At 36.5% G+C, this 27,592-nt stretch overlaps 1 protein-coding gene across 2 annotated transcripts; it reads left to right on the forward strand.

The window, feature by feature from the left end:
- The first annotated feature begins 4,719 nt into the window (after positions 1-4,719).
- On the forward strand, positions 4,720-27,140 carry LOC112525202 (probable cyclic nucleotide-gated ion channel 20, chloroplastic). Of its 2 annotated transcripts, XM_025135229.1 has the most exons (13): positions 4,720-5,132; positions 5,200-5,208; positions 5,967-6,173; positions 6,992-7,090; positions 11,726-11,863; positions 11,949-12,197; positions 12,732-12,989; positions 15,055-15,200; positions 15,318-15,395; positions 16,089-16,218; positions 23,723-23,969; positions 25,089-25,251; positions 26,935-27,140. In XM_025135229.1, the coding sequence occupies exons 1-13, from the start codon at positions 4,737-4,739 to the stop codon at positions 27,068-27,070; spliced, it is 2,256 nt and encodes a 751-aa protein (XP_024990997.1). In that variant the 5' UTR covers positions 4,720-4,736; the 3' UTR covers positions 27,071-27,140. The 2 variants fall into 2 exon arrangements, with proteins under 2 accessions (XP_024990997.1, XP_024990987.1); XM_025135219.1 differs by lacking the exon at positions 5,200-5,208.
- Positions 27,141-27,592: the final 452 nt, after the last annotated feature.

Genomic DNA, 27,592 nt, shown 5'->3' on the forward strand with positions numbered 1-27,592 from the left:
CATATAATTTAAATAATTTTAGGCATAATAAAACAAAGAACATATATCATATAATTTAAATAATTTAATAAAAACAAACAAATACACATATAAAAACAAAATAAAATGTGATATTTGTATGTGTATTTATTTGCTTTAAAAAACGTTAAATGAGATATAATATGTAGATGAGATAAAAAATGGAATAGAAAACGAAATGTTTAGAACATTTATGAGTTAATGAAAGATAATTAATATAACCAACAAAATAAATCCAAAATAAATCTAAAAATTTGAAAAAAAATGAATTATGAAATAATTTTTCCATAAAGTGTCACATAAGATACTTCATGTTTTACTTTTAGATTTATATAAAATAATGATGTCAAATGCTCAATTAAGGACATCTATGGCTTGGAAAATTATTTTGGAGAAAATAATGAAATACACATTTTCATACATAAAAAAATATTTAACTTATTTAACATTTCATAAATTAAAAACAATGAGAAAATCTCTTTTAAAAATCATTTTGTGACAATGTGCCACACAATTTATTGTAAGTTTTGTTAGCTTTATTATTCATCTCTTGTAAAAGTATAGAAAAAGTATTCTGCAAGTGTTGACAGAAGGGTATCTTCCACAGAAGACAACAAAGGACTAGCAACAGAAGCTGTTTCATCGTACAAGTAAAATGTGACAGAACCTCTGATGTCTCTCACAGAGGTTCTGGAAAATGGTCCTCTGACAATAAGATCATACAAGTCAATTACAGCAGAGCCTCTGGGATGACTCACAGAGGGTCTGCGGATTTCGTCTTCTGTGAAGATCTTGTTCTACTGTTTTTCAAAGGTTGTTAGCTGCATGTGCTTCTCACGTGACTAGGACTTAATCGACTTTATTTGGACGACTTAGATGATTTCACGTGTCAAGATCTTGTCAGTAAGGTCGTTAGGAACTAGTATAAATAGCGGCTAAGGCCTTTGTAATCAGTGTGCTTCCGTATTGTAATCGTCTTATTTTCAATTGAATGAATTGAAAAACCTTTGAAGCTATTCTCCTGTGTTCATCTTATTCATCATCTTAACTGTGTGTTCTTGGTTTAATTACTCTGTTTTGTTCTTATATTTGTTTCCGCTGCACTTTAATCGTCTTAGAGTTCATTCAGAGTAACAGATCATTATCAAAGCTGAATTTACAGGTCCAACAAGTTTATTTTAATTAGTAGATGAAAAGATGAAAATAACATAATGAATGTCCCTATGAAGTTATGTAATGTGAAGGTTAAAGCTAATTAAGTTGAAAGAGGTCAAAAAAGTCTTCTTATAATGGAATACATATTTATCATTTAGGGATAGAATAATATAACTTATTTAATATTATAAAAACATTGACAAATCATGGATGAACACATGAAAATGTTTAGAGGTTTCATCTCCAAAAATGAAGAGGAAAAGATTGGAGGTTAAGCTTTTTAAAATTACCAAAACAACCTTATTGATGATTATTGTGAATGGAGTTTAAATTTGTTTTTTATAATATCTTGTAATCATAACTTATCAAAACTTTATTCGAATTTATATGATCAAATCGCAAACACAATCATGTCTTACGATAACAACAAATCCAACAATATTGAAAGAAAAAATATGTAATAACAAATCACATTTTATAAATAATATAATTTTTACATACATTTTAAAAAAAATTAAGTTTTCTTCAACTTTTATTTCTTCATTACTCACGAAATGATTTTTGTCAATTGAAAAAATCATGAAGTAGTCAAAATTTAAATTATCAATCACGTRTATAAATAGCTATTGTTAATGAAGCTTAAATTCGAAAAAAGTTTATCATATCTTGTGATTACAAAATATCAAAATTTTATTCAAATTTATATGATCAAATCATAAACACAATTTATATGATTTAATCATAAATACAATCATATATATCCTATGATAACAACAAATCCAACAATATTGAAAAATAAATATGTAATAACAAATCACATTTTTAATGAATATAATTTCTATATACCTTTTAAAATCTTTGAATTCTTCTTCAAGTCTCACATTCTTCATCCTTCACCAAATGATTTTCTAGGATTTTATTTTGTTTATTATTGAAACTTTAAAAAACAAATTTCATTTAAGAAATAAAAGAAAGTAAATGAAAGAGCAAATCAAGAGTTGGAGGTTAAACTTGGGTATATAAAATTACAAAAATAACCCAGTGAATTATGAGCTATATATTTCTCATCCAGGGGCAAAAAAGTCTTTAACATATTCAACATTTAAAAAAATCAAAAAAATGAGAAAAAGATAGGGGGAGTTCTAAGTATTAGAATGTGTCACCTCATTATGCTTGGTTTCTCCTTTAATATATATATATATATATATATATATATATATATATATATTTAATATATTTATAAATTATCTGAGAATTAAAAACTCTTTTTGTTAGGGTGTATGCGAGTTGGGTTGGACGGTTTACAACATTTTTACATAAATTTGCAATTATGGTGGTTTAGGAAAATCTCAACTCAACCCAACTCATTCAAAAGTATAACCCAACCCTTGCAGATTGAGGCAGATTGGCTTGAGTTAGCGGGTTAATAGTTACATAAATTTGACGAATTAAATTATTCATAAAACACAAGTTTATAGACCATACTATAAAACATCCTATCTAAAAAAATTACAATAGGTTTATAGGACACATTTGGATGTTTCAACAAGTGTTTTAGAATGATCTTTAAATAAAATGTCGTATTAGTTATTTTATAAAATTCTTTTGAGAAGTGTCCCGTAAACTCATCTATTTATAGAACACCTATGTTCATGTGACGTTTCTTCAAGTCGTGTCGTATAAAATGACTAATACGACACTTTATTTTAAAAGTGTCGTAGAATTTGTTAAGACGCCTAAAATCATCCTATAAACATATTGTAACTCTTTTAGATATGACAATTTTCTTGTTTCGTCCTATAAAATATCATATTAGGACACTTATACATTTTAGGCATTCTATAAGATCTAATGCTGTTGTAGCGAAATGTTATAACTAAACATTTTCTTTCCATTAAAGCACAACATAAAATGACGGGGGATTTGGATTGATGGATTCGTCAATCAAATATCTATCAATATCATTCATGTTCTTCAACATATCAACTTGTTGCTGCTGCAAAAAAAATTTCAATAATTTTCTCTTATTAATTAGATTATTTGTCATCATTCTTTGATCATGAATATCTTTTGGTAACCTATACATTTAGCTAAAATAAAATACAAACATAATATCAATAAAAATTATACATTATTAACATATATATAAAAATAAAATTTTATAAAGTTTATATATTAGCAGCAGGTTGGGCGGGTTGAGTTAAGCGCAACCCAATTTCAACCCTCCTAATTGGCGGGTGGACGGTTTGGGTTTAATTGAGTTGTTAGTGGGTTGAATTGGACGAGTTTCACATATTGATAGTTTTTTGTACATCCCTACTTTTTGTTGAACTGAATAATCCAAAACCAATTAAAGAGCCGTTTACTAAACACTTATTTGGTAAGTGCTTATCAGATAAATTCTCTCATCGGATGAAGATGAAAAGGGCAAAAAAATCTTAGAGGGTAAGAACGATGAGAAAGATGAAGAGTCTTACCCGGTAAGTGAGAATGACAACTCTTACCCAGTAAATTGTTGCATGATATGTTTTGATGTACTAAAATCTCACGCATCAAAACAAATCATAGTGTTGACTCTTATCGGTAAGCGCTTACTGGGTAAGCATTTGGGTAAACGGTCGAAAAAAAACTCATTAAATTATCAGTAATTTCAAGAACAAATAAACCAAAATAAATAAATCTAATAAATCAATCCATGCATTCGACGTTGGTAACGTTGTTATCCCTTTTTCATTTTGCTTTTTCTTAGTGCTTCCACTTTTTTGAATTTTGGGTCTTTGTTCAATCCAATTTTATAGCTGCTTGTGACTCCATTGATGAGCTTAATTAGAGTTCTTAAAACGGTATGTTTGAACTTCCTCTGTTTTAATTCTTATTTATTTACGATTTTTCTGGTCTTCTCCGTTACTGATTATGCTTCATTTTATCATAAACTCACTTCTATCTTCAATTTTATTTGAAGAATGTAAAATAGGTCATTGATTGTTTGCACGAATGTGATCGAGTACAACTGCATGTGTTGCTGTTGCCCCCAAATTACTAACATAAATTCATCATTACATATTCTATATCAACTGTTTTTGCTGTTTGAGAGTGTGTTTTCTAGTTCTGTTCATGTTCGATAAAAGGAAATTGTCGTAATTTTGATGATGAGGTTGGTGGTAATTGTGGATTTTCCCTGTTTAACCTACGGTTGTAGGTCAATTTTTTCTTGCATAAAACGTTAAAATTGATTCTCCTTTTCTCCTGGAAGAAACTTTTACTACTTTTGATATGGTGAAATGATGATAAGAATGGAAAGGGCTCATTCAAATAAGATTACTGTTGTATATTTGGATTCAGCGGGTATTCCAACACAATATAAACCATTCTATAGAATCATTTGCTTTTTATTCATCAAGGGAAGTTGCTTTTGCTTCTTTTGTTCTACTTTTGGCATTCCAACTTGTGGTAGATGTAGATTAGATTCAGCTGGATGTTCTTATTCTTGTTTTGATATCTCTCATGCAACTGTGACATTTGATGTTTGATAGATGGATGCTGATGAAAAAGATGAGGTGCCAATGTTAACAAATACAGACCGGTCAGCCGATAGAAATGAGAGTAAGCTACAGCGAAGGTTGTCATACAGGAACAGAAGTGTTACAATATCCATCCCACCGAGCTCCAGTGAATTGAATCCCAGTTCATCAAGGCCTGTCTGCTTTACAGGTCCTTTGTTTTGTGGAAGAAAAAACCAGAGAGAAGGGAATCCCTCACAGTCCAGCCATGGTGCCATTGGGGTTGAAAGGAGAGAGCATGTGAAACAAGAAAACATTATAATGCATAACCTTCGACTGGGAGATCATAAAAATGAACACTTATTGAGGTCAGGACAATTGGGGATGTGCAATGATCCTTACTGTACAACATGCCCAAGTTCTTTCAATTACAAGGAACAGCTGAAGAACTCAAAAGAGGTACAAAAAAACCGAACCCTGACTGATCCCTCTTAAATCAGACCGGTTCTTCTTAAATCAGACCAAGTCAAGACTGGTCCTTCCACCCAGACCTTGAACTGGTTCGTGCCTGTCAGACCTGATTGGACTTGTACAAGTCCAGATGGGGGCTTAACCTGGCCTGGTCCTTATTTTATTAATTTATATATTTAATTATGGTTACATGATTCTTGATTTAGCGCAGCGGAATACTGACTTCAGTTCTTGGGCTACCGCTCTGTGTGTATGTCTTTCAGATTTAGTAACTCCAAGTGGTTTGTAGCCGAATAGCAACCCACCCCCCATTGCTTAGATGATGGTGGTTCCATTTCTCCATCCCCGAAAAGTTTCCAAAACAAACATTACAACCCTTTTAAAGGAAAGTAATATTAGTAGTAGTACTACATACTTCTTAAAAGGGTCCTTAGATCTATATTCGATGACAACAACAAGATGCCCAGTATAATCCACATGGAGGTGGGATGTTTAGGGGAAGGGTGTATGCATACTTGTCCTCTACCCGAAGAGTAGTTAGACTGTTTCCGTGAACCACCCCCCTTCTTATGTGAAATGTGTGAAAAAGTGAGTTCATTCAAAAAAGTTTTGAGGAATTAGAAAAAAAAAGAACAAATAGTTGAATCAGATGCTATTATAGCAGCTTGAATGCTTATATGATTACCATTGGTGCTGTCTCAATTGCCTGGATCATTGGTCTTGTTCGGCATGTTTAATTCACTTCATATAAATCGTTGTTTCTTTTTTATTAACATAAAACTATTTTTCTCATGTACTTATAATCTCCTTTTGATTGCTTAGTTTGTTAGTAAATTTTTTCCTGATCTTTTGCAGCATCATGTAAGAGGGTGGGCAAGAAAAAAGTTATCCTTGTTGAAACAGTTCACATTTGGGGTCATGAATCCACATGCCAAAGTTGTTCAGCAGTGGAACCAATTCATCGTGATTTCTTGCTTGTTAGCCATTTTCATAGATCCCTTATTCTTCTACTTGCTGTCAACGAATAAGGTAAAACTGCATTCTGATATGGAACTAGCATTTTCCGCAGGTTCTGTAGCGTCCAGTTTTGTTGTTTATGCTCATTAATTCACTCATATACTACCTTCTTTTTGTCAAATGAGATGATGCCCTAGAGCTGGGACACTTGAATATGATGGTGTTTGTTTGGAGATATCAAAAGCTTCAATTGATTTCATAGAGCCATAAGGTTGTTTAAACTCATTGAGATACATCTATCTGATGTAACTAACTTGAGAAAGAAGAGGTCTCTACCTCTTTAAATCAATCTGCAATCTACTTGTACAACTACCTAAGCATAATGTACAACTACTTACTGCACAACCTTTCTACACTCCCCCTCAAGTTGGTGCATATATATCATTCATGTCTAACTTGTTTGCAAGAAAGTCAAAAGTTGTTTTCAAAACTGTGGTGGTGGCAACATGTAGACTTTCTCCTCCTGAAGATGAGGTTTAAAGAAGGGAATATTTTCAAAGAACTTTACATCCATGGTGACAAATGGATTTTTCATGCTTGGATTAAAGCATATGAACCCTTTTTGATTTGATGCAAGTTCTACAAAAGCAAAGACACATTTTAGGGCTTTATGATCTAGCTTGCTGATATTCCTGTTTGGGTATTTATAGTCGACATGTGCATACAAGTAATTTGTTCGTATAATTATCTGTACCTGTACGTGAACCTGACTCTGACCCTATATATGTGTCTACATGTGTATACAAATAATTTGTCCGTATAACTACTATGCCCCAGTTTTTCACTTTTGATTGTTTCTTACTTATACATGCTTACTTTTTTGGATGCAGGACAATAAGTGCATAATAATTAGTTGGACAATGATGCTAACCACTGTGGCTTTCAGAAGCATGACGGACCTTATTTACTTCATGCACATGCTAGTTCAGGTAACTACTTAAACACCTCTTTTTAGTAAAATGCTTATCCATTAAGTGGCGGATCCAGAAACTTCTATCATTAGGGGCACATTTAAGAGTGTCAAAAAAAATTCTGAAACCAAATAACTCATTTGAACCAATACGATTTCGGGTTATTTGGTTTCTGGATTAAACGATTCAGTTATCGAATAAATATAACTTATTCGGTCTGGTTTTCAATTAATTTTTGACTATTTCGGATTAACCGAGACATCATATTGCCATATACATATTTTAATTTTCGGTTAAACCAAAACAAATGAACACACTACACATTAATAGTTGGTAGCAAGAAATTAGAGGGCAAGAAGTCGATAACTTAGATTCAATTAAAAAGAAATCAGATAGCAAAAGGCCAAGAAATCAAAAATAAAAGACAAACTAGTAGCAAATCTTAAATCAAAATAACAAACCCAAATTAACTAACAAATTAAAGAACCTAAATCAAAACAATTAAGAAAGAGAAAATTAATAATTAACAAATAACAATAATTATAAATTTGTAAAACAATAAAATGCAAAAAAGAAAGTTGGAAAAAATCAAAATAGTGATTAATCAAATCATTAGCATTATACCAAACAAAATAAGAAAAATAAAATGATTTTCAATAGATTGAGACTTGGAACTTAAGGACGTTTAATTGATCCTTAAAGTAATGACTCATTGAAGTAAGAGTTATAAATAAGATGCATAAATTTAGATTTGGAACTTTACCTTTAATTGTTGGGGGCCTATTAATAATTTTTGGTTAAATTTTTTTAAAACCTACCACTCATGCTTTATTTGGGTGTTTCTTGAGTTAGTTTGTTGGGGGATTGCCCCCTACCCCTTTAGTGTGCATCCGCCCCTTTATCCATTTCTTTCGCTTCGACCCTAATCTGCCCAGGTTACATGAATTCATTTGAGGATAATCTTAATTTGCACTAACGATTTAAGCAAAATCGAAAACGTATGAACACATAGAATTTGCAACGTCTTGTACATTAAAGTCGACGATGGATGCACTTTTAAAAGGCTCTGGTTACCGCATTAAATGAGCCATTATTGGACGGTTACAAATGGTATCTGCACTAAAGTCAACAAGGTAAAATACCTTCTAAATCTAAGTCCGACCTTCTTTACCTTTAGAACCACTTAATCATTCTACACCAAACTATTCAGAATGAAATATAATTATTTGATAATTACTCAGAATGAAATTAGGGTGCTGAATGGTTAAAGAAGTCCCAAATACAAAATTATTCAGAAGATTTTAGAGCCATTAAAATGCAGATTTTTTTTGTCAAACAAAATTCACAAATCTCTTATTTAAAAATTTCTGATTATGGTAAGTGACGATTAAAAACCGTTGTTTACACAATATTTTGTATTAAGGGTTGCCCAAGTGAAAATGACGATTACACCCCTAATTGTATGCTTATTTATTTTATTCGGTAACTAACAACCATTTCCCCATTCAGTAGTTCTAAGGTCATTCAACCGATCGATCCTTGTAAAAGCCTTCTCTACAAACCCGACTGCCACCAATTCCCCCTTCTATCTTTTGTATCATAGAAGTAACGTTGAAACTAGTCTTCACGGCCGTATCCTGACGTTCGGCCACAGTGGTTTGGAAGCGGAGAGGTAGCAAACACCATTATTGTCATTGTGACTATGCTTATATATTCTGTCTTGTGTGGATTCTGACATCAAATGATTCTCACGCATCATTGCTGCCGATCCATGATCTCTACTACTCGTGATGTACTAAATTTACGCGATATCACCTTTGCGTCGAGGAGGCCACATACGGTGGAAATGACATCGTCTGTAACTAAATGTTGCTTTCTGTCTACTCTCTGGGGCACAAATAGATCCAGAGCACCGTCAACTACATGTACTGTCATGTCGGGTCACCGCTGGAAATAAGCAAGCAGATGTTCTTGACCGTCTTCGATGTGATTATGAGCATGATGTGGGGCGGCACCGTCAAGCCAGAGGATGGAGCAAACTTAGGAGAGTTGTGGCAAGTCATCAATGAGATGAGCAGAAGCGTTGTTGGGAGCCTGAATTGTCGGTGAAAGAAAAAAAATTAAAATAAAGAGATCAGTAGAAAGGGAAAAAGAAGCACTGACCTTAGTAAGAGTAGGTCGTAGTTCTGGTATCAATCGAAAGGTTAGGTCAGCAGTAAGAGCTTTGGTTTGTTTTGGTAACAACTCACCTCTTACCGAGTATGACGTGGTAAGAGGTTGGTAAGTCGGTAGTAAGTGGGCCCTTAGCTTTTTCAGAAAGCATGTAGCTTTCTAAACCATAGTCAGACTTGGCAATTTCAGAAAGCACTTAGCTTTTTGAAGATTTCTTCTGAGCAACACTTGGTGCATACCTTTTTTGGTCCCGGGCGCTACCCCTAGGTGCCCGCTAAGGGGACGCGGCCCACTTGACCCCCACCATAAGGTGACATTTGGTTACTCCGGGTTCTAGTTTTAGCTAGCTTCTACAAGTGTGCACTCCGCACCCCTAACTTGTATTAGAGCTTAACCATCAACAGTACAATTTCGTTCTTAAATCCAATTACATAAAATGGCCTGATGATTCACTAAAATCACCAACATACTTTTTGTTTATTGTAGGAGCTACTTAGGGTAGTGATTCCAAGTCCTTGTATATATGTGTATCCTCTTTGATCAATGAATGACAGAAAAACATTCTCAATTGTCATGGTATCAGAGCTGACCTTGGTCACGTCCATGCTGCAATTCATCCCGTCAGCGCCACATCATAGGACCCTCTTGTGACCTGATCAACTCATCAATGTTCAACCAAGGTCAAACTAGGCATAAAAGTCAACCCCCAACGATCATAAGCTTGAACACTCGATGGTTCTTAACGCGGAAGATAAATCATATCCTCATTCATCAATCATGATGAATCATGAAGTGATAATCTTGAAACAATATAATGAAACAATAGATATAGGACACGACACCAAGATTCGCGTGGAAACCTAAACGCGGAGAAACCCACGGGTGGAGGAGGCCATCGAGAGGAGTCCAATAATATGTAATGAAGTTACAATTGATATCCAAAAAGAAACACTTGTGAAATTGTGTTGGAGTTACAAGAGCTTCAATAAGGTTTTGGGAGTATTTTAGTATGAATGTTGAAGGAGATAACTGGCAAAGAAACCTAGAAAAGGCAACAAAACCCATCAAGTGAGGGAGGCAAATGCGACCTTTGGTCGCATGTTGTAGCTTTGCAGGTTCAGTTGATTGCTTCATGCGAGTTGCCGTAGCTCGCAAGACAGGTCGAATAGATGTTAGCGAGTACAACTGGCCAGGCCCAAGTCGCATGCTTCCACAGCTAGCATATTTGGAGATGCATTCAACAATACATGTGCAATGGGAAGAATATTTGGATACATGTTTTATGGGGTTTTGACGTATGACTAGATCCGAGGCCTTCGGAGGTCAGCATAGTCATACAGTGGAAAGAAAACGCTACCAACTGTTTATTAGGCTAAGGGGTATGATGCTTGTTGGAGATATCGGTGCAATGCGGGAATGACAGAAAAAGGATTGATGTATGAGTATGCTGCGTATTGAAGACACATACATACTCATATGCTGGAAAAGGAAAAAGATTACCATTTATACTGTTCATCCAAATAAGAGTTTCATGATAGGAAATATTGTCTTAAAAAAGTGTTCACTTTAAAAAATAGATGGTTATAATTTACTAAATTTCTAATTTCACCCTTATTTATGACTGACGAATATTTACTAGTTGATGAGATGGAAACAAAAAGAGAGAGAGTGAAGGATTGACTACCATTAAGGGTAAAATTGTCATTCAGTTAGTTAAAAGTGTAATAATTATATACTTCTAAAGCTAATGTGATTTTTTTTTTTTATCGTGGACCTTTATCTCAGATAGGGATATTTAACTGAATTTTCTTTGTTTTGTTTTGTAACATGAAAGTACTTGAGCCTAATATGCAATTTGCTGTCATCATCTTGTCTTTGACATCCATACTTGAAAGTAGATAGGGAAAAATGAAGTTGAATTTTCATTGTTATAGAACCTTGGGGCGCTGCAACAAAAGGATACTGGCAATTAGTAACATTTGTTTACTTGTCTTGTTGTTTTGACGAGAGTTTTTTTTATGGAATATGCGGACTTCAAGCTCATCGGAAATATCTATGATTAGCTTATATTATGATAATGATTTATGTTATGGTGTATACACTATTTGCCTGCATTTCCACCAATCTTAGTGCTCACTGCAGTATAATACTCCTTCGGGCACAAAATACGTTATACGTGTCCACATTTCTATTTAAGTTTATCCCACAATAGTTGTCCACTTTAAAAAATAGATGGTTATAATTTACTAAATTTCCAATTCTACGTTAATTATGACACAAATATTTTAGAGTTGATGAGGGAGAAATTCCATACAGGTAAAATTGAAATCCAGTTAATTAAAAAGTTTTACAATTACATATTTCTACACGACTAAAACTATGTACTTTTTTATTGTGGACATTTATTTTGAGATGGAGAGAGTAATGTTTATAAGGTATCATGTACTTGGGAGTAATTGTTGCATGTAATGTCTTTTGCAGTTCAGGTTAGCATTCATTTCTCCTGAATCAAGAGTTGTGGGTGCTGGAGCCTTGGTTGACCATCCTAAACAAATTGCAATACATTATCTTTCTGGATTTTTTTTCTTGGACTTATTTATTGTATTACCACTTCCTCAGGTAAAAAAAACTCTTTCAAGCTTTATAGTATTTCTTATCGTCATCATTTGTGCATTCCTCATAAGTTAATTACTTCTTCATGCAGATCATCGTATTATTTATCCTACCAAATGCCATTGCATCATCGGGAGCTAATCATGCAAATAATCTTTTGCGATCATCTGTTCTTGTTCAGTATGTTCCCAGGTTATACCGATTTCTGCCTCTTCTTGCTGGCCAATCTCCAAGTGGTTTCATATTTGAGTCGGCATGGGCGAACTTTATCATCAATCTTCTGACTTTTGTGTTGTCTGGTCATGTTGTTGGGTCATGCTGGTATCTCCTTGGGTTACAGGTAAGTGAGAATCCTGAATTGCTTGGCCATGTTAGCAACCATAAGGTAACTCATTTTTTTTAAGCTTGTTGAAAAAGCCCTGTTTGGTAAGCCACAAACTAGCTTTTCGAAAGGCCACTTTAGATAGCTTTTCAATAAGCTCCAAGGGCTTTTTTCACCTTTTTCCAATTATGCCCCTTATATATTAGAATTGAGTAATTTTTCAACGTGTCATTTTAGATCATTTCACATTGTCATGTAGCTTATCAACTAATTTCTAGCAAACGTGACTCAGCAAGCTTATCTGCCAACAACTAGTTTGCCAAATACAGCCTTTATGTATGCCTGAATCACAAAATTGTAGATAATGTGAATTTATTTTTTACCATAAAATAGGGTTAGGTATTGACTGCAGAATTCTAAGGGAATCGATATATGAAGATTGCTGATTATATTTGTTTGTGCTTTCATTTCATCCATGCTGTTATACATGTGATTTATAGTCTTTGAAAGTTTGTAGTTTATTCTTACTCTGTTTTCTTTAATTCTTTCAAGAGAGTGAATCAATGCCTTCGAGATGCTTGTCGTAACTCTGGGATCAAACATTGCATGAAGTTTATAGATTGTGGGCATGAGAATTTTGGGAAATATGCAGCGGAACCGACATGGAATAGCTGGATACAAAATGAAAATTCCAGTGCTTGTTTTAACGAAGATGGTTTCCCTTATGGAATTTACATGAAGGCTGTTAAACTCACCACTGAACCTAGTGTAATTACAAGATACGTCTACTCCTTTTTTTGGGGGTTTCAGGTACTAATTTGTTTATGTGTCGTCAACTCTTTCTCCTTAGTTTTTTTATCAGGCCTTTTCAGTTACCTTTTTGTATCTTCTTGCATCACATTGTGTATATAAGCATACGAGGCAACAATAGGGTGATCTCGTCAAGGTAGGACAAGAGACATTATGAGAAACAAAGACCAAGAACACATGACTATATAGGATTAGAGCATCTTCAACTATTTTATGTAACTTTTTGTTCAAATAGTTTCATAGAAGCAACAAGGATAACAAGAAGAAAGTAATTATCCTAAATTGGTAGGGTATATACATCACTGATTCTAACACTTTTATGATTAATGCAACAATATTATTTTTAGGGAAGATATCTGCTCATCATCAAAACAACCAGATTATCAACAAATAAAATCAGCAATTTACTTGTTTTTGTTGGAGTCCCACATCGGCTAGACTTGGACTATTTCTCCTGTATATATGTTGGAACCTCCCCTTCCTCCTTAAGGTTCTTTTGGAGAGTGATATGAGAGTTCCACATATTCTCACATGGTATCCCAAGGCCTGCCACTCTAGAGACTTGACACTTTGGCTAGCCCCCTCTCGACACCCAGGGACAATCTGTGTCCATCTAGCCTCTGTTGGAGGGGGCGTATTAGAGTCCCACATCAGCTAGACTTGGACCATTTCTCCTGTATATATGTTGGAACCTCTCTTTCTTCTCAAGGGCTCTTTTGGAGAATGATATGATCTCATACACGTATTCTCACAGTTTTTTTTGTCAATATTTTGTTCTGCTAGATTAGTGTATACATTTATATATAAATAAGTGTATAGGCTAAAAATCGGTATTTTTGCTGCATTTTAGGGCTACTAATTAGGTTGTATGTTGAATATATATAAGGAGAATTCTTCTTAAAGGGAAGACACCTTTTTCCCAGAAATATCTAAGTTTGTCATGGTATCAAAGCTAGTTTCCATCTAATTCTAGTTAATCTTGATCAAGTTCTCGTGTCATCATGTCTTTAGGCAAGTGTAGTGTTTTCTTGGTTTATTTTAGTAGCAAAAGCTACCGGCCTAGGCTTTCTATTTCGAGATTTTTTTAAGGGGAAGGACTTAGGGTTATTTAGGAGAATAACCTTTTGACATGAAAGGCATTATGTAGGGTAATGGATGGTGAGATAACAATCGAACCTTTCCCTGCAATGACCGAGAGAGATCCATCTACAGCTATAACTTTTTGACAGCCAGAACAAGGAAAATATGTAAGAGGACCCAATCACATGATCAGTATCCCTAAATCTATGATCCAAGGGCTTGATCTTTCAAGGGAGATACCGTGGGCAGTAGGGTAGATACCTGTCTGAGGCAAAGAGCTGGATGGGATTGTGTCTGATATGTTTGTATTCTCTTGAGAATTCAACAGTTGTGAGTCTTTGGCCTCCTAGGAGGTTAGGGGTTCAAATCTCACCAAAGTTGAGGAGAGTGTGTGGGTTTATTTGTTCTATTTGCCATATATAAATATTATATACTTCAACAAAAAAAAGGTTTACTAGAAGGCTGGAAGCCTGCTGGTTTTCTGTGAAGTTCTCGCATTTAGCCTTGACATGTCCAGGTCTATGGCAATGATCACATATTAGATGATCGGCTTCTTCAAGTGCCATAGCTAGAGTTAGGTCAGATGTCATCAAGACTGAGGTTTCCCTGGATGAAGTTCTGTATGCAGAATTCCCTCATCCCATCAAGACTTTGCAGCAATTTCCCTCTCTTCAAACATTAGTAAACACCTCGCAGGTGCTTGAGTGGCGTGACCAAGAATCCTCGAACCTTATTGAGTACTTCACTTAATCCGGCCAGAAATTGGAAAACCCTGATTTTAGTTTTCTAACAACATCATGTTAATTTTAATCTTCAATGTACCATCGATATTTATTCTTTTTCAGTTCCTCCAATTAATGATAAAGTCACGATTTTTGAGAACCTTATAATGAGGATTCCTATTTGATCCAGTTTCCTTTACTTAGATGGAAGGTAACAATAGAGTTGATTCTAATCCTTTTCATTGGCTGATGATTATGAGAAGCAAATCAGCACACTGGCTGGCAATCAAACTCCAAGTTATTTTGTGTGGGAAGTCCTTTTCACTATGGGTATCATTGGCCTTGGACTTCTACTTTTTGCCCTTCTTATTGGAAACATGCAAAACTTTCTTCAAGGTCTCGGACGCAGGTAGACCTGTTACTCTGATAATTATTCTGCTTATAAACCCTTACTCATCCAAGATGTTTATCAACAGTTCTTCAATAAACATGATCCCTGGAGTTCACACATTTGATATTATCTTAGGCGGCTGGAAAGATCACTTAGACGACGTGATGTTGAGCACTGGATGAGCCACCGACACTTGCCAGAAGACCTACGAATGTATAGACTCCTGCCTCCTTATATTTTCTCATCTTCAGTAGTTATCACTTATTTGCAGTACTCCCCTTTATGGTAAAACTTCAAGTTTAACCTTAATCTTAACATCTTCGTATCTTATTTTCGTCTATATGTTGTCTTTGGATATTTAATCTTGATCCAAATGTCGGTCAAGGTGTTTAATTATGAGATGTTTTTAATTTGCGTATCATATGTAGTGATTTCTTAATCTTTTTCCTTGAATGGTACTCCTTCCTCCCAAAGTAAATGTCCACAATGTAAAAGGCACAAACTTTTAGAAAGTTGTAATTATTACACTTTTTAATTAACTAAATGGCAATATTACTCTTAATAATAGAGGGATTTATCTATCTCATAATTAAGGGTGGAATTGGGAAGTAGACCCTTATTTTTGGTACCGAGGGTATATCATTCTTTTTATTGTATATGTATGCTTAGACATTATTCTTTGTAAGTAGTGCAAAACATCAAACTAGTTTTAGTCTTCTGTCTGCCAAGGTAATATGGACTTGCATCTTGCTTGCTGGATGGTTTTGTAGTTGTATTGTTTTTGAAATGATGAAATCCTTAGTGTGCTAACTGCTAATGACTCTTCTTTCTGATAGTGTTTTGCATTAGTCTAGTTTTGATATCTATTGGCTCAAAATTTGACCATATGTTGACTTGGATATGCAGAAAAGTTCGAGAGTCGGAGCGTTATAATTGGGCTGCTACCCGCGGGGTTAATGAAGAAAGGCTAATGGAGAATTTGCCTGAAGATGTGCAAAGATACATACGCCGGCACCTCTTTGAGTTTATCAAGAAAGTGAGCTTCAATTTTATTGGCTATCAAGTAGTTAGGCCCAATGGCTGATGTGCATGGTCAGCAATTTATAGATACACAAGGCCTGGGCTTTTTCGGGCCTGGGCCCGGGCCTTCCAAGCTTGTTTTCAGTAAGAACAAAAAAGCACGGGACTTCAAAAGCCTGGACCGGGCTTTCTCGGTCCAGGCTTTAACAGGGGCTTAAAAAATACTTGTCTTATTGGGCTTTTTGGTTTGGCCCAGAGTGGGCCGCCCCAGGTTCAGGCTTACAAGGCCAAACTTCTATGGGCCAAGGGCTTCAAGTCAGGGTATTTTTGTGCATCTCTAGTCAAGATCAACCGTATGACAACTTAATCCTCGAGGGACCTACTACATGTGAGGGGTCATGCTAAGACTAGTGTTCTTGTCCCCGGAAAATATATCATATATGAAGAGCTTATATGATATCGGGTTACTGTACTCATGACCAACTAGTTTTGTGTTGCAACCCTAGAGGTTTTAACAAGTATATATTATAATTCCTAGTAAATTACAATTTTGGTCCTCGGGGTTATACGAAAATTATGGATAAGGTCCTTAAGTGAAATAATTACAAGGGTGGTCATTGTGGTTTTAATTTTGTACGTACACTAAGGTGGATTGCATTTTGTGTATCAAAAGTTTGCATAACATAAGTTATAGTGTGAATATGCGACCTCGGGTCGCGTAGCCTAGGTCGCCGATTGTGGTTTGAGGAACATCCAACATACAAAACTCCACCTTGATGCACAAAACTTTGAATACGACTTCAAAGCCATATTTCCAAACACATCATCGCAAGATCAAACTCTACAAAACGAGTATAGCACAACACTAGGTATCTAAATACATGTCAAACTGAATGCCAAACAGAGCCCATATGTGCATATACAACAAAAACAAGTTACTAACCAATACTCCACAAGGATGTTGCTATGACACCACCAAGATCTTCTCTTCCCAACAACGTGCCAGGGGCTATGGCATAGCCTCAAATGAATCAACTTCAAACAATGCTCGAGTTTACATGATGATAAGGGCTTGGTGAACATATCCGCTAAAAACTCAACGCATCAATCACATTGATGTGTTCAGTTCTTGAGCTGAACGCCAAATTCTTTGCCAAGTGAATAGCATTTTGTCTATCATAACCAAGTGCTCACCTGATCCCCAATCACCAAAAGCTCCTTCAAATGCGTAGCTTTCTTAGCAGCTTCCATCGCGACTGTCAATTTATTTCTTAATTGACAAGGCAATGACAGATTGCAAATGTGATCTCCAACCAATGGTAGTTCCACGTATAGTGAACACATACCCTGAAGTGGACTTCCACGTCACTCGATCACTTTCATAGTCGGAATCACAATATCCAACTATATCACATTCGTCAAATATAAGCCATGAGACGAGGTTCGTATCAAGTAGCAAAGAATCATCTTCAGCGCAATGTTATTTCCCCGTATTTGCAAGAAATTGGCCAACCACTCAAACACACTATGCAAGACGAGGATGGGCACTCAGCATGATGCACATCAGACTCCCGACTGCACTGGGATAAGGAGTCTTCTCCATCTTGGCCTTGTCTTTTCGCCTTAAAGTGATTACCATCCCTGACTTTGCAGATCCATTTGCAACCAATAGCTTGGCTACCATGAGGTATCGGACAAAGCACCCAAGTTTTGTTTTTCATGAGAAACTCCATTTTCTCTTCAATGGCCCCAAGCAACTTAACACTTTTGCTTAACTTCACAACTCTACTAGTCAAGCGGCTCGTACCATACAATATGCAAGGCAAATTCTAGTTAATTAACAATACACATATTGACACACTTCCAATCACATGTTTGTTTAGTGATCAAATAGATCTTTGGCTTCACCTCAGTGGTAATGGTTCCAAATGTTCAGGATCTTCACTTCGGTTCACTATCCCTTCTTGATGAACAGAGACAACTTCAGGACTAGATGCTTCACATGGGCTAACATCGGTATCAAAATCAAAAGTAACGCCATGAGAGGAGGGTGTTGAAACAAATGGACGAATAAGGATCGTTTCTCCTTGGCTACAAGAGAATCTTCCAAGATCCTTAAACATGGGCAAATCAAGTCAACATTGGGTTGTGAACTCTGACAAGACTTCAAGAGAGCCGACTCACTGAATGTGACATGTCTCGAGTGAATCACTTCGCATGTAGATGGGTTCCGAATATGATAACCCTTCACTCCGTGTATGTAGCCAAGCAGTAATCCTTGGGTGGCCTTCTGATCCAATTTGCTTTTCCCATTCGTTTTATCTTAAACCGGACTTCCAAACACTCAAAATATACTTCAAACATGCATTCTTATTGCTTGTCCATACCTCCTCCGGAATCTTACCTCCAATAGTTGAACAAGGTAATTTATTGATTATGTGCACCGCCGCGTTCAATGATTTTGGCCCAAAACAATTTGAGGAACACCAAATGTCCTTAACATGCAACGAGTTTTCTCAAGCAAGGTCATGTTCATCCCTCTTGGCTACCCTATTAAATTGAGGACCAAGAGGTGTTTGGTTGTGCCGATGAATTCATTATTCTTTACAGAAGTCTTTTAAATCGCCGCTAGTGAATTCACTTCCTTTATCAGATCATAGCACTTTCAACTTCCTATCAGTTTCGATTCAGGCACGTGCTACCCAAGTCTTAAAATCTCGAAGACATCTAATTTATGTGTAATCACATACATCTAAGGTTTGTTTTCCATCACACTATCTGAACTAAAATCCAGGCTACTCAGCTCATCGACCTTAATCAACTTTCTTTTGTGCAAGACACCTAAGCTTTTTTCGAATGTGTGGTCAAGTCTCAAATGCCACAAATGAGTAGCATTGAGCTCTCTAGAACTATCCTTCTCCACACATGTTATGATGTCACAGTTTCACCAACCAAATGATACAAAACCTTGTGTGCCTATTTCACTCTTCATCACAATCATGTTGCTCTAGAGACCCTCATACATTCCCCATTATTGTTAATATTGCAACCAAGTCTCAGTAATTGCTCAACCAATATCAAGGAACAATTCATTGTCGACACATACTTTACAACTTTTAAAGTGTGTATGCAACCATCAAACATTCTAATCCTGCCTATCCAGATGCCTAACAATTACATGAGGATATCATTTCCTTCTTGTTCATCAGTGAGGTGAAACTATCTTTGAATGTTTTCATATGGCATGAGACTCTGGTATCAACACCCAATGCCTATCAACTAATGATGGTGTGAACAACACTGCAAAAGCATCATCCTTAATTGCTACCGAAGAAGATTCACTAGTGTTTTTTTATTTCTCTTTTAGACTAGGGTAATCTTTTACCCGGTGGTCGTGTTTGTGACAATAACTGTAATTGTCACATGTACTTGATTTCCCTTTAGACTAGGGCAATCTTTTACCCGGCTTCTAGTTCTTCCGCTTTGATCATCTTTGTCTTTATCTGCAATAAAGGCCTAACTGTTTCCTTCCTCCTTGGAACTGTTTCCGACCCTCATATGTTCCTCAAGTCTTCACTTAAAAAAATGATATCTCTATCATTCATGTCGGGAAGTTTATTGTCAACCAATGGCACGTTTGTTGCTTTCATCTTCATGACAAGGTCTTCAAAGACTTAAAAGTGTGCTTTGATTGTGGTTATTTCTTTCACCGTAAACAAAAGACGAGACCGCATCAAAATTAACTTGTTCGTCAACTATTTCTTTGAATATCAAATTATCTACCATTTCCATCTGCAGTATCGTGAACACCCATTGTTTCCTCAAGGCGTCTTTCATAGTAAATTGTCATTCCCAAATCAGCTTCACTATTCCAAATCTTCATCTATATACCAGCGTCGTTAGATAAATTTTACAGACCTTTTTGAGGTGGATGGGTTGCTAAAAGGATTTCCTATCTGGTTAGACAATGTCTCAAACATTTTTCAAATACTAAGTGTGCAAACTTAGATGCACTAACAATAAACTAGCCCAAAAACTCTCATACTAGTTGTATACTATGGGTTGAATAGCTCACCAAAAAACCACAAATTATCCCTTTCGCACACATGATGGACATTATGAATATTTGGTGATGTCGTTTGGCCTCACAAATGCCCCGGCTACCTTCCAAGCAGCGATGAATGATATTTTTCGTCCTTGGTTACGAAAAATGGTGGTGGTTTTCTTTGACGACATTTTGATATATAGTCCTTGGGAAAAACATTTAGGCGATTTAGAAGTTGCCTTGAAAGTGCTGGAACAACACCAGTTTGTAGCTAACAGGAAAAAATGTTCATTTGGTCAGCGGTCAGTGGAATACTTCAGGCACATTATTAACGGTGATGGAGTTGCAATGGATCCTAAAAAAATCGAAGCGGTGTTAGCTTGGTCGGTGCCTAAACAGATTAAAGGATTGCATGGGTTTCTGGGTCTCACCGGTTATTACCGGAAGTTCATCAGAAATTACGGGTGCATAGCTAAGCCTCTAACTGATTTGACAAAGAAGGATGCTTTCACTTGGCATGAGGGGCGCAAGAAGCTTTTGACCGGTTAAAAGAAGCCATGGTTACAGCCCCATTTTTGGCTCTTCCTGATTTCAACTTTCCTTTTGCAGTGGAGTGTGATGCCTCAAGGGATAGGGGCAGTATTGATGCAAAATCAGAAGCCTATTGCTTACTTCAGCAAGGCTTTAAGTGATCGTAACCTGGTCAAAGCGGCTTATGAACGGGAGATAATGGCACTGGTGTTAGCTGTCTAGCATTTGCGGTCTTATTGGGAACTACTTTCATGGTTTACACGGACCAAAAAAATTTGAAGTTCTTACTTCAACAACGAATCACGAGTCCGGATCAACAGAACTGGGTGGCGAAATTGTTGGGCTATAATTTTGATATTTGCTACAAACCGGGCCGGGAAAATCGGGTTGCGGATGCTTTGTCTCGTAAAGTTGAGGATGGGGAGTTGTTGAGGGTTATATCTCAGCCTCTATGGTTACAGGGAGCAGAGTTGATCGAGGAACACAAGGCTGATGCAGAGATACAATGCATTTTTCGTGATTGTCTTAACCAAGTTGGTGCTCATCCGGGGTATACGGTTCGAAATGGGGTGCTATATTACAAAGGCAGGTTAGTTATTCCAAAAACTTCGAAGTACATTCCTTCTCTGTTAAAAGTATTCCATCGGTCAGCTTCGGTGGGTCATTTAGGGTACTATTGTACATATCGGAGTTTAGCAGGGAACTTGTACTGACCAGGAATGATTGAAAGAGTCAAACAATTCGTTCGAGCTTGTGATGTCTGTCAGCGGTGTAAAGCGAGTTCGACTGCTCCGGGAGGGTTGTTATAGCCTTTAGATATTCCTGATGTTATTTGGGAACATTTATCAATGGATTTTATCTTGGGATTACCTAAGTCAAAAGGATTTGATCCGATTTTAGTAGTGGCGGATAGATTGTCGAAATACAGTCACTTTATCCTGCTTAAACACCCGTACACTGCCAAGTCTGTGGCTGATATTTTTGTAAGAGAGGTGGTTCGCCATTACGGAATTCCCATGTCTATAGTCAGTGATCGTGACCCGTTATTTTTGAGCCGGTTTTGGCAAGAAATTTTTCGTTCTCAGGGTACTGAACTGCACATGATTTCAGCCTATCATCCGGAATCTGATGGTCAAACGGAGGTCATTAACTGCTGTTTGGAAACATATCTGCGATGCTTCGCAGTGGATCAACCTCGTTCTTGGTCATTATGGATCCCTTGGGCAGAATTTTGGTACAACTCAACCTTTCATGAATCAACTGGAAAGTCCCCTTTGAAGTAGTGTATGGCAGGAAACCTCCAACAGTAACACAGTTCATACCGGGTGAAATCCGAGTTCAACAGGTGTTAGATGAATTACAAGATAGAGATGAAGCATTACGGCAACTTTGTGTTCATCTGTTACATGCTCAAGAAATTATGAAACGGAATGCAGATAAGAAGCAAAGAGAAGTGCATTTTTCTATTGGGGAGTGTATGTGAAACTAAAGCCGTATCGACAGCTTTCTGTGGCTAGTCGAATCCATCAGAAGTTGGCAGTGCGTTTTTTTGGGCCGTTTCAAATCACAGATAAGATTGGACCTGTGGCATATAGGTTGCATTTACCTCCTACTTCAAAAGTACATCCTGTGTTTCACGTGTCATTGTTAAAGAAAGCTGTCCATCTGAATTGGATTTAAATACTGCTGATCTGATCATTCCTGCTGCTGTATTAGCATCTCGTACGGTCAAAGTTCATAATGAAGATGTGGTGCAATGGTTGATTCAATGGAAGGGTAGCCCGGTGGACGAGGCAACGTGGGAAGAGGCCTTATCGATCCAAAGTCAGTTTCCGGATACAAGTCTTGAGGACAAGACTTTGTTGGAAGGGGGGAGTAATGATACGGGTGGGGAATTAATTAGTCCAATGCAAACAAACCTAGGATATTAAAGGTGTATTCTAGAAGGGTAAAAAGGGGAAATGACAACAAAGGGAATGAGGCAAGTGGCTGAGGTCAGTTAGAAGAGAGAGAAGAATAAAAGGGAAGGAAGATCCCATAATCTTTCATTCGGTTATTTTTCATTCATGGTTGTTTGAGGCTCCAACCTTATGGTTGTGAGAGAGGGATTATCCCTGGACTTTTGATTGTAATTTTGTTCATTCCAAGTTTTCAATTCAAACCATACCCTTCTTCCTTGTCTTCAGTGTTCAATTGTTCTTTCAAGTTTCAATTCCGTATCAAAATTGAACTAGCATATTCCACTCCAAAGTAGGCTATGAGGTGGGATGTACGCAGACCTATCCTCCCTCAAAGAGTAGAGTGGTTGTTTCCATGAAGTCTCTCAGCTTGTGCTGGTTCCGATTGTCTTGCTCTCTCTCCCTCTCTCTATATAAGTAAATAAGGAAACCTACCATATTTACACATAGGAAATATTACATAAATATATTTCATACTATCAAGTAGGTCTGTATATAATGTTTTTATTTTTTATTTTTATAAATGCAATGTTTTGAAATAAACCAAACCAATCAAGGCGGTACGTCCCACCAGAAGGTGGGGTCTGTGGGGGTGAGATGCACGCAAACCCGAACTCCACCACTGCATGAACTCCACCCCTACATGAACTCCAATGTTGGTTTTTGTGAAGACTTTGGCTTGTGCATAGTGTGAGAAAAAAGATGCTGAAAAAGAACATTCAAAATAGAAGAACTTGAAAAACGGAAAGGCAGTGTTGCTTATTTAAATACTATTAAAAATCTAACATACAATCAAAGAAAACGCGCAGGCAGTGGCCAAAAGCTCTCCTTGGGTCTCTTTGAGGATGCTTGTCATGATATGATCTATAGACGATCCTCTAGAGATGTGACTTGGGGATATGCTTAACAATATCCATGTTTTCTGAAAATGATCTACCGACCATGCACAGATCATTAAAATTAACTCTCTGTGGTTCAACTTGTAGGTACGAATTCTTGCACTAATGGATGAACCAATTTTGGATGCAATATGTGAAAGGTTAAGGCAAAAGACATACATCGAAGGATGCAAAATGTTATATCAAGGAGGGCTTGTGACGAATATGGTGTTTATTGTAAGAGGGAAGATGCAGAGCATCGGAGAAGATGGGAATAAAGTTCCACTGTTGGAGGGTGATGTATGCGGCGAAGAACTTCTCAAATGTTGCCTTGAAGATTCCTCTGTTATTGGAGGTATAAAAATGTTTTATGATCATATTTTACATGTTTGGTGATTGAATTTGAGCATGCTTGGTATTTTTGCATTTTTATCATAAACTATCTAACATTGAATTGGATTCCATAATAATATATGCCTATCTATCTGATATTGAGTTGAATTCCATGATCATTCTCCCTCCATCAAAAAGTAAACGTCCATAGTGAAAAAGGCACAGTTTTTAGATATATGAAATTATTACACTTTTTAATTAACTAAATAACATTTTTACCTTTAACAATATAGGAAGTAATGAATTTCTCCATCTCATAATTAAGGGTAGAATTGGAAAGTACGCACTTATTTTGGGACAAACTTAAATAGAAATGTGGGCACTTAATTTGGGATGGAGGGAGCATTTGCATATCTTCCTTATTGCACATATTCCCTATTATTATTTTTGTTTGCAAAGTGGGGGGCCTTTACGGAAACAGCCAGCTCTCTACTCCTTAGGGTAGAGACAAGGTCTAAGTACATCCTTCCCCATCCTACATCTATGTGGGATATACTAGTCTCATTTGGTCTGGTAACCATTAGGTGACTGATGTTTATCAAAATAAAAACTATCTTAGCTAGTTGAAATGATCTATGTCTATTTTCACATTCACTACACAGGCATATATTTTGATTAACCTGGATATCCAACCTGCTATGCGAGCCGACTAATCCCAGGGCGACCACCTGCTTTGCGGGTAGCCCAGAGTCACTTCATTTGAACCTCCGTGGCCACAAGGGGATTTTTATTCCTCCTTGGATTTGAACCTAGGACCTCCCAGGCACTTTTGACCTTTGGAGCCCAAGCTCAAACCAATCAGGCACCACCCTTGTGATTAAGCATATAAAGTGTTGCATCTGCTGCATGAGAGATTCTATCTTATGACTGTTATTTTTAGGAACAAGACTTGGATTTGAACCTAGGACCTCCCAGGCACTTTTGACCTTTGGAGCCCAAGCTCAAACCAATCAGGCACCACCCTTGTGATTAAGCATATAAAGTGTTGCATCTGCTGCATGAGAGATTCTATCTTATGACTGTTATTTTTAGGAACAAGAACCTATATTGATGTGTTTATGTTCTCAATATAATGTTACAGATACAAGAAACCAGTTAAAATCGAAATACATATTGTTTAGCAACAGGACGGTGGAATGCTTAACAAATGTTGAGGCATTTGTTCTTCAGGCTGCGGATCTTGAAGAAGTCACCAGCCTTTTTGCTGGATTCTTAAGGAATCATCGTGTTCAGATTGCCATAAGGTAAAGCATCTTTTACACAATATTCATGCATCATTTATGAACTAATATAGGTGAAAGATTTTAGAAAGAGGGTGAAGGACGAGAAGTTCTGGAGAATTTTGCGCCATATGTATACATTTCCCTATAACTGCCAGTGACGGGTTTTTCCAACTGCTTTTGTCAGGTTTATAAATATCCGAAAACACATATAATTGTATAAATAAATTCGGAGCTTCAAAGAAGATCCCCAAGTCCCATCTTTTGACCATTATATATAGGGGAAAGTCCATGTAGGAACTGTAAGAACCCCCCAATTCATAATGAATATAAATAGATATTATTCATCATGAATATATGTAATTTAATAGATAATTAAACATTTTATGTATCACTTGATAAAATTTCCGCTCTTCTTTCCATGTGGGACCAAATCCACTCAAGTTCCAACAAAATTGACATGATTTACTCATGGGCCAAACGTAGCATTTTAGTTCTAGCTAACATATCTAACATAAAGGAAGAAGGTTGACAAAACATGCATGCTAGGAAGCTCTTTCTCTAACAAAAGCATTAGAAGCACGTGAACTAGAAGGCTTGAAAATTCACAAAGAAGGAACTTCTAAAGAATACTATTTGGGGACCGAAAGAAACAATCATTATCCTTTATCAACTGATGAATGAACAATAAGTTGCAACGGATAGAAGGAACTTTTGAAGAATACTGTTTGAGCGATAGGAGTTGTTAGAGTGAAGAAGATGGCTACAAACTTGAGATATATGAAAGGGATGTGCTTTTCATCAATGATGATGCCATCAGTACATGAAGACGGTTGAGATTGGATTACTAATCAACCATCTAAGTTACTCTAAGTAATACTGCTACTGTCTCATAAAGCTTGCAGTATGATACCTTTCAGTAGATGCATTTGATTATTAGTCACCTATCTAAATTATATGTGGGATGTTTTCAATCTAAATTGATACCATCAATTATTTTGAATGGTGCATTAAGTAATTCTAGCATGAAATCTTCCAAAAGAGAAGCACCTGCAAAAACAGTACAAACATCTCAAACTGGAAACTGTTGCAACTTGTATGGAGTTTGTAGTAGTGTGCACTTCTACAAAGAAAAGTGTAACACCCTCATTTCCATCTCAAGGTTTTGTGTCATTCATAGCATAAATCTCACTTAATCATAAAACATCTACCAAAATAGAAACCCCAAAGTTTCCAAAATAATATAATTCCCGTGCGGAAGTCTAACATACCAAACGTACCTCATTGTCTATAAGATAGTCCAATCCCATACCGTTACAATTAGTTCTTTTAGCAATTAGTCATCTCCAATCCCTCGTCATATTGCTTATTACAAATTGCTCCTATTTTAGGGTGTTACAGAAAAAATTACCATATTCACCTTCTTACATTGTAGTAGTTGTGCACTTGTTTAGAACACAAATTTCTGAGAGTATATGAGGAACCCTTTGAAATTTCCCTTTAAAAGCCCTTACAGAGTTTCACTTTGATTATTTGTCAACCACTAAATTATTCTACTTAGGCAAAGAGAGGGAAGGTTTGTACATATATACATGTTTGATGGTCCGTGTCTAGTTGGTATGTGACCCCTACAGTTTATATTCTTGATGTGAATTAAAACAAGTTCACTTTCTATAACTATGTACTCTACACGATTTCTATGTCCAGGAACGAATCTCCGTACTGGCGAGGCCTGGCCGCAACCACTATCCAGGTCGCATGGAGATACCGGAAAAAGAGACGAAGTCGTTCAGTCACCTCACATGGCGGTGGTGGTGCTACTCGTCCCTCCAAGTTTGATTAGCCGGTAGTGTAAAAGTCTCGTTAGTTTTCATGGTTTATGAAGTTTCAATAGATGTATGTTTCACCGGAAATGTTGAATTCGGCAATATGGGTGTCTAAATGTCTCAAGTCGGGGGNTATGGAAACATTTGCTCTACTTGCATACATCCTATCTCAGATCCCACCTCCTCTTGGTGAGAGATGCTCGTTTTGTTTGGTTTGGTTTGGTTTGGTTGTCTATATGTATCATTTGGTTTGGTTTGGTATGGTTGTCTATATGTATCATTTCTTCCTGATTGTGTTTGTGGATGATGAAGTTATAATTACAAGATGTACATTTCGTCAGATTATGCCTAGGATATGATGATGTGATCGTCTCAAAGCCTTTTGAGTCGATGTTTTCTTGTAGTTTCGTGTTTGAAGTGTGTTGTATATTGTTCACGTGTGGGTTTCTTTAGCTTAAGTCGTTCAGATGCTCAGTTGACTCCTTAACCTTGACAGGAAGATGACTTGTTCAAGAATTCGTGCATAACGGTAAGGAACT

Source organism: Cynara cardunculus, assembly GCF_001531365.2.
Source record: "Cynara cardunculus var. scolymus isolate 2C chromosome LG 1, CcrdV1, whole genome shotgun sequence".
NCBI classification, from domain to species: domain Eukaryota; kingdom Viridiplantae; phylum Streptophyta; class Magnoliopsida; order Asterales; family Asteraceae; genus Cynara; species Cynara cardunculus.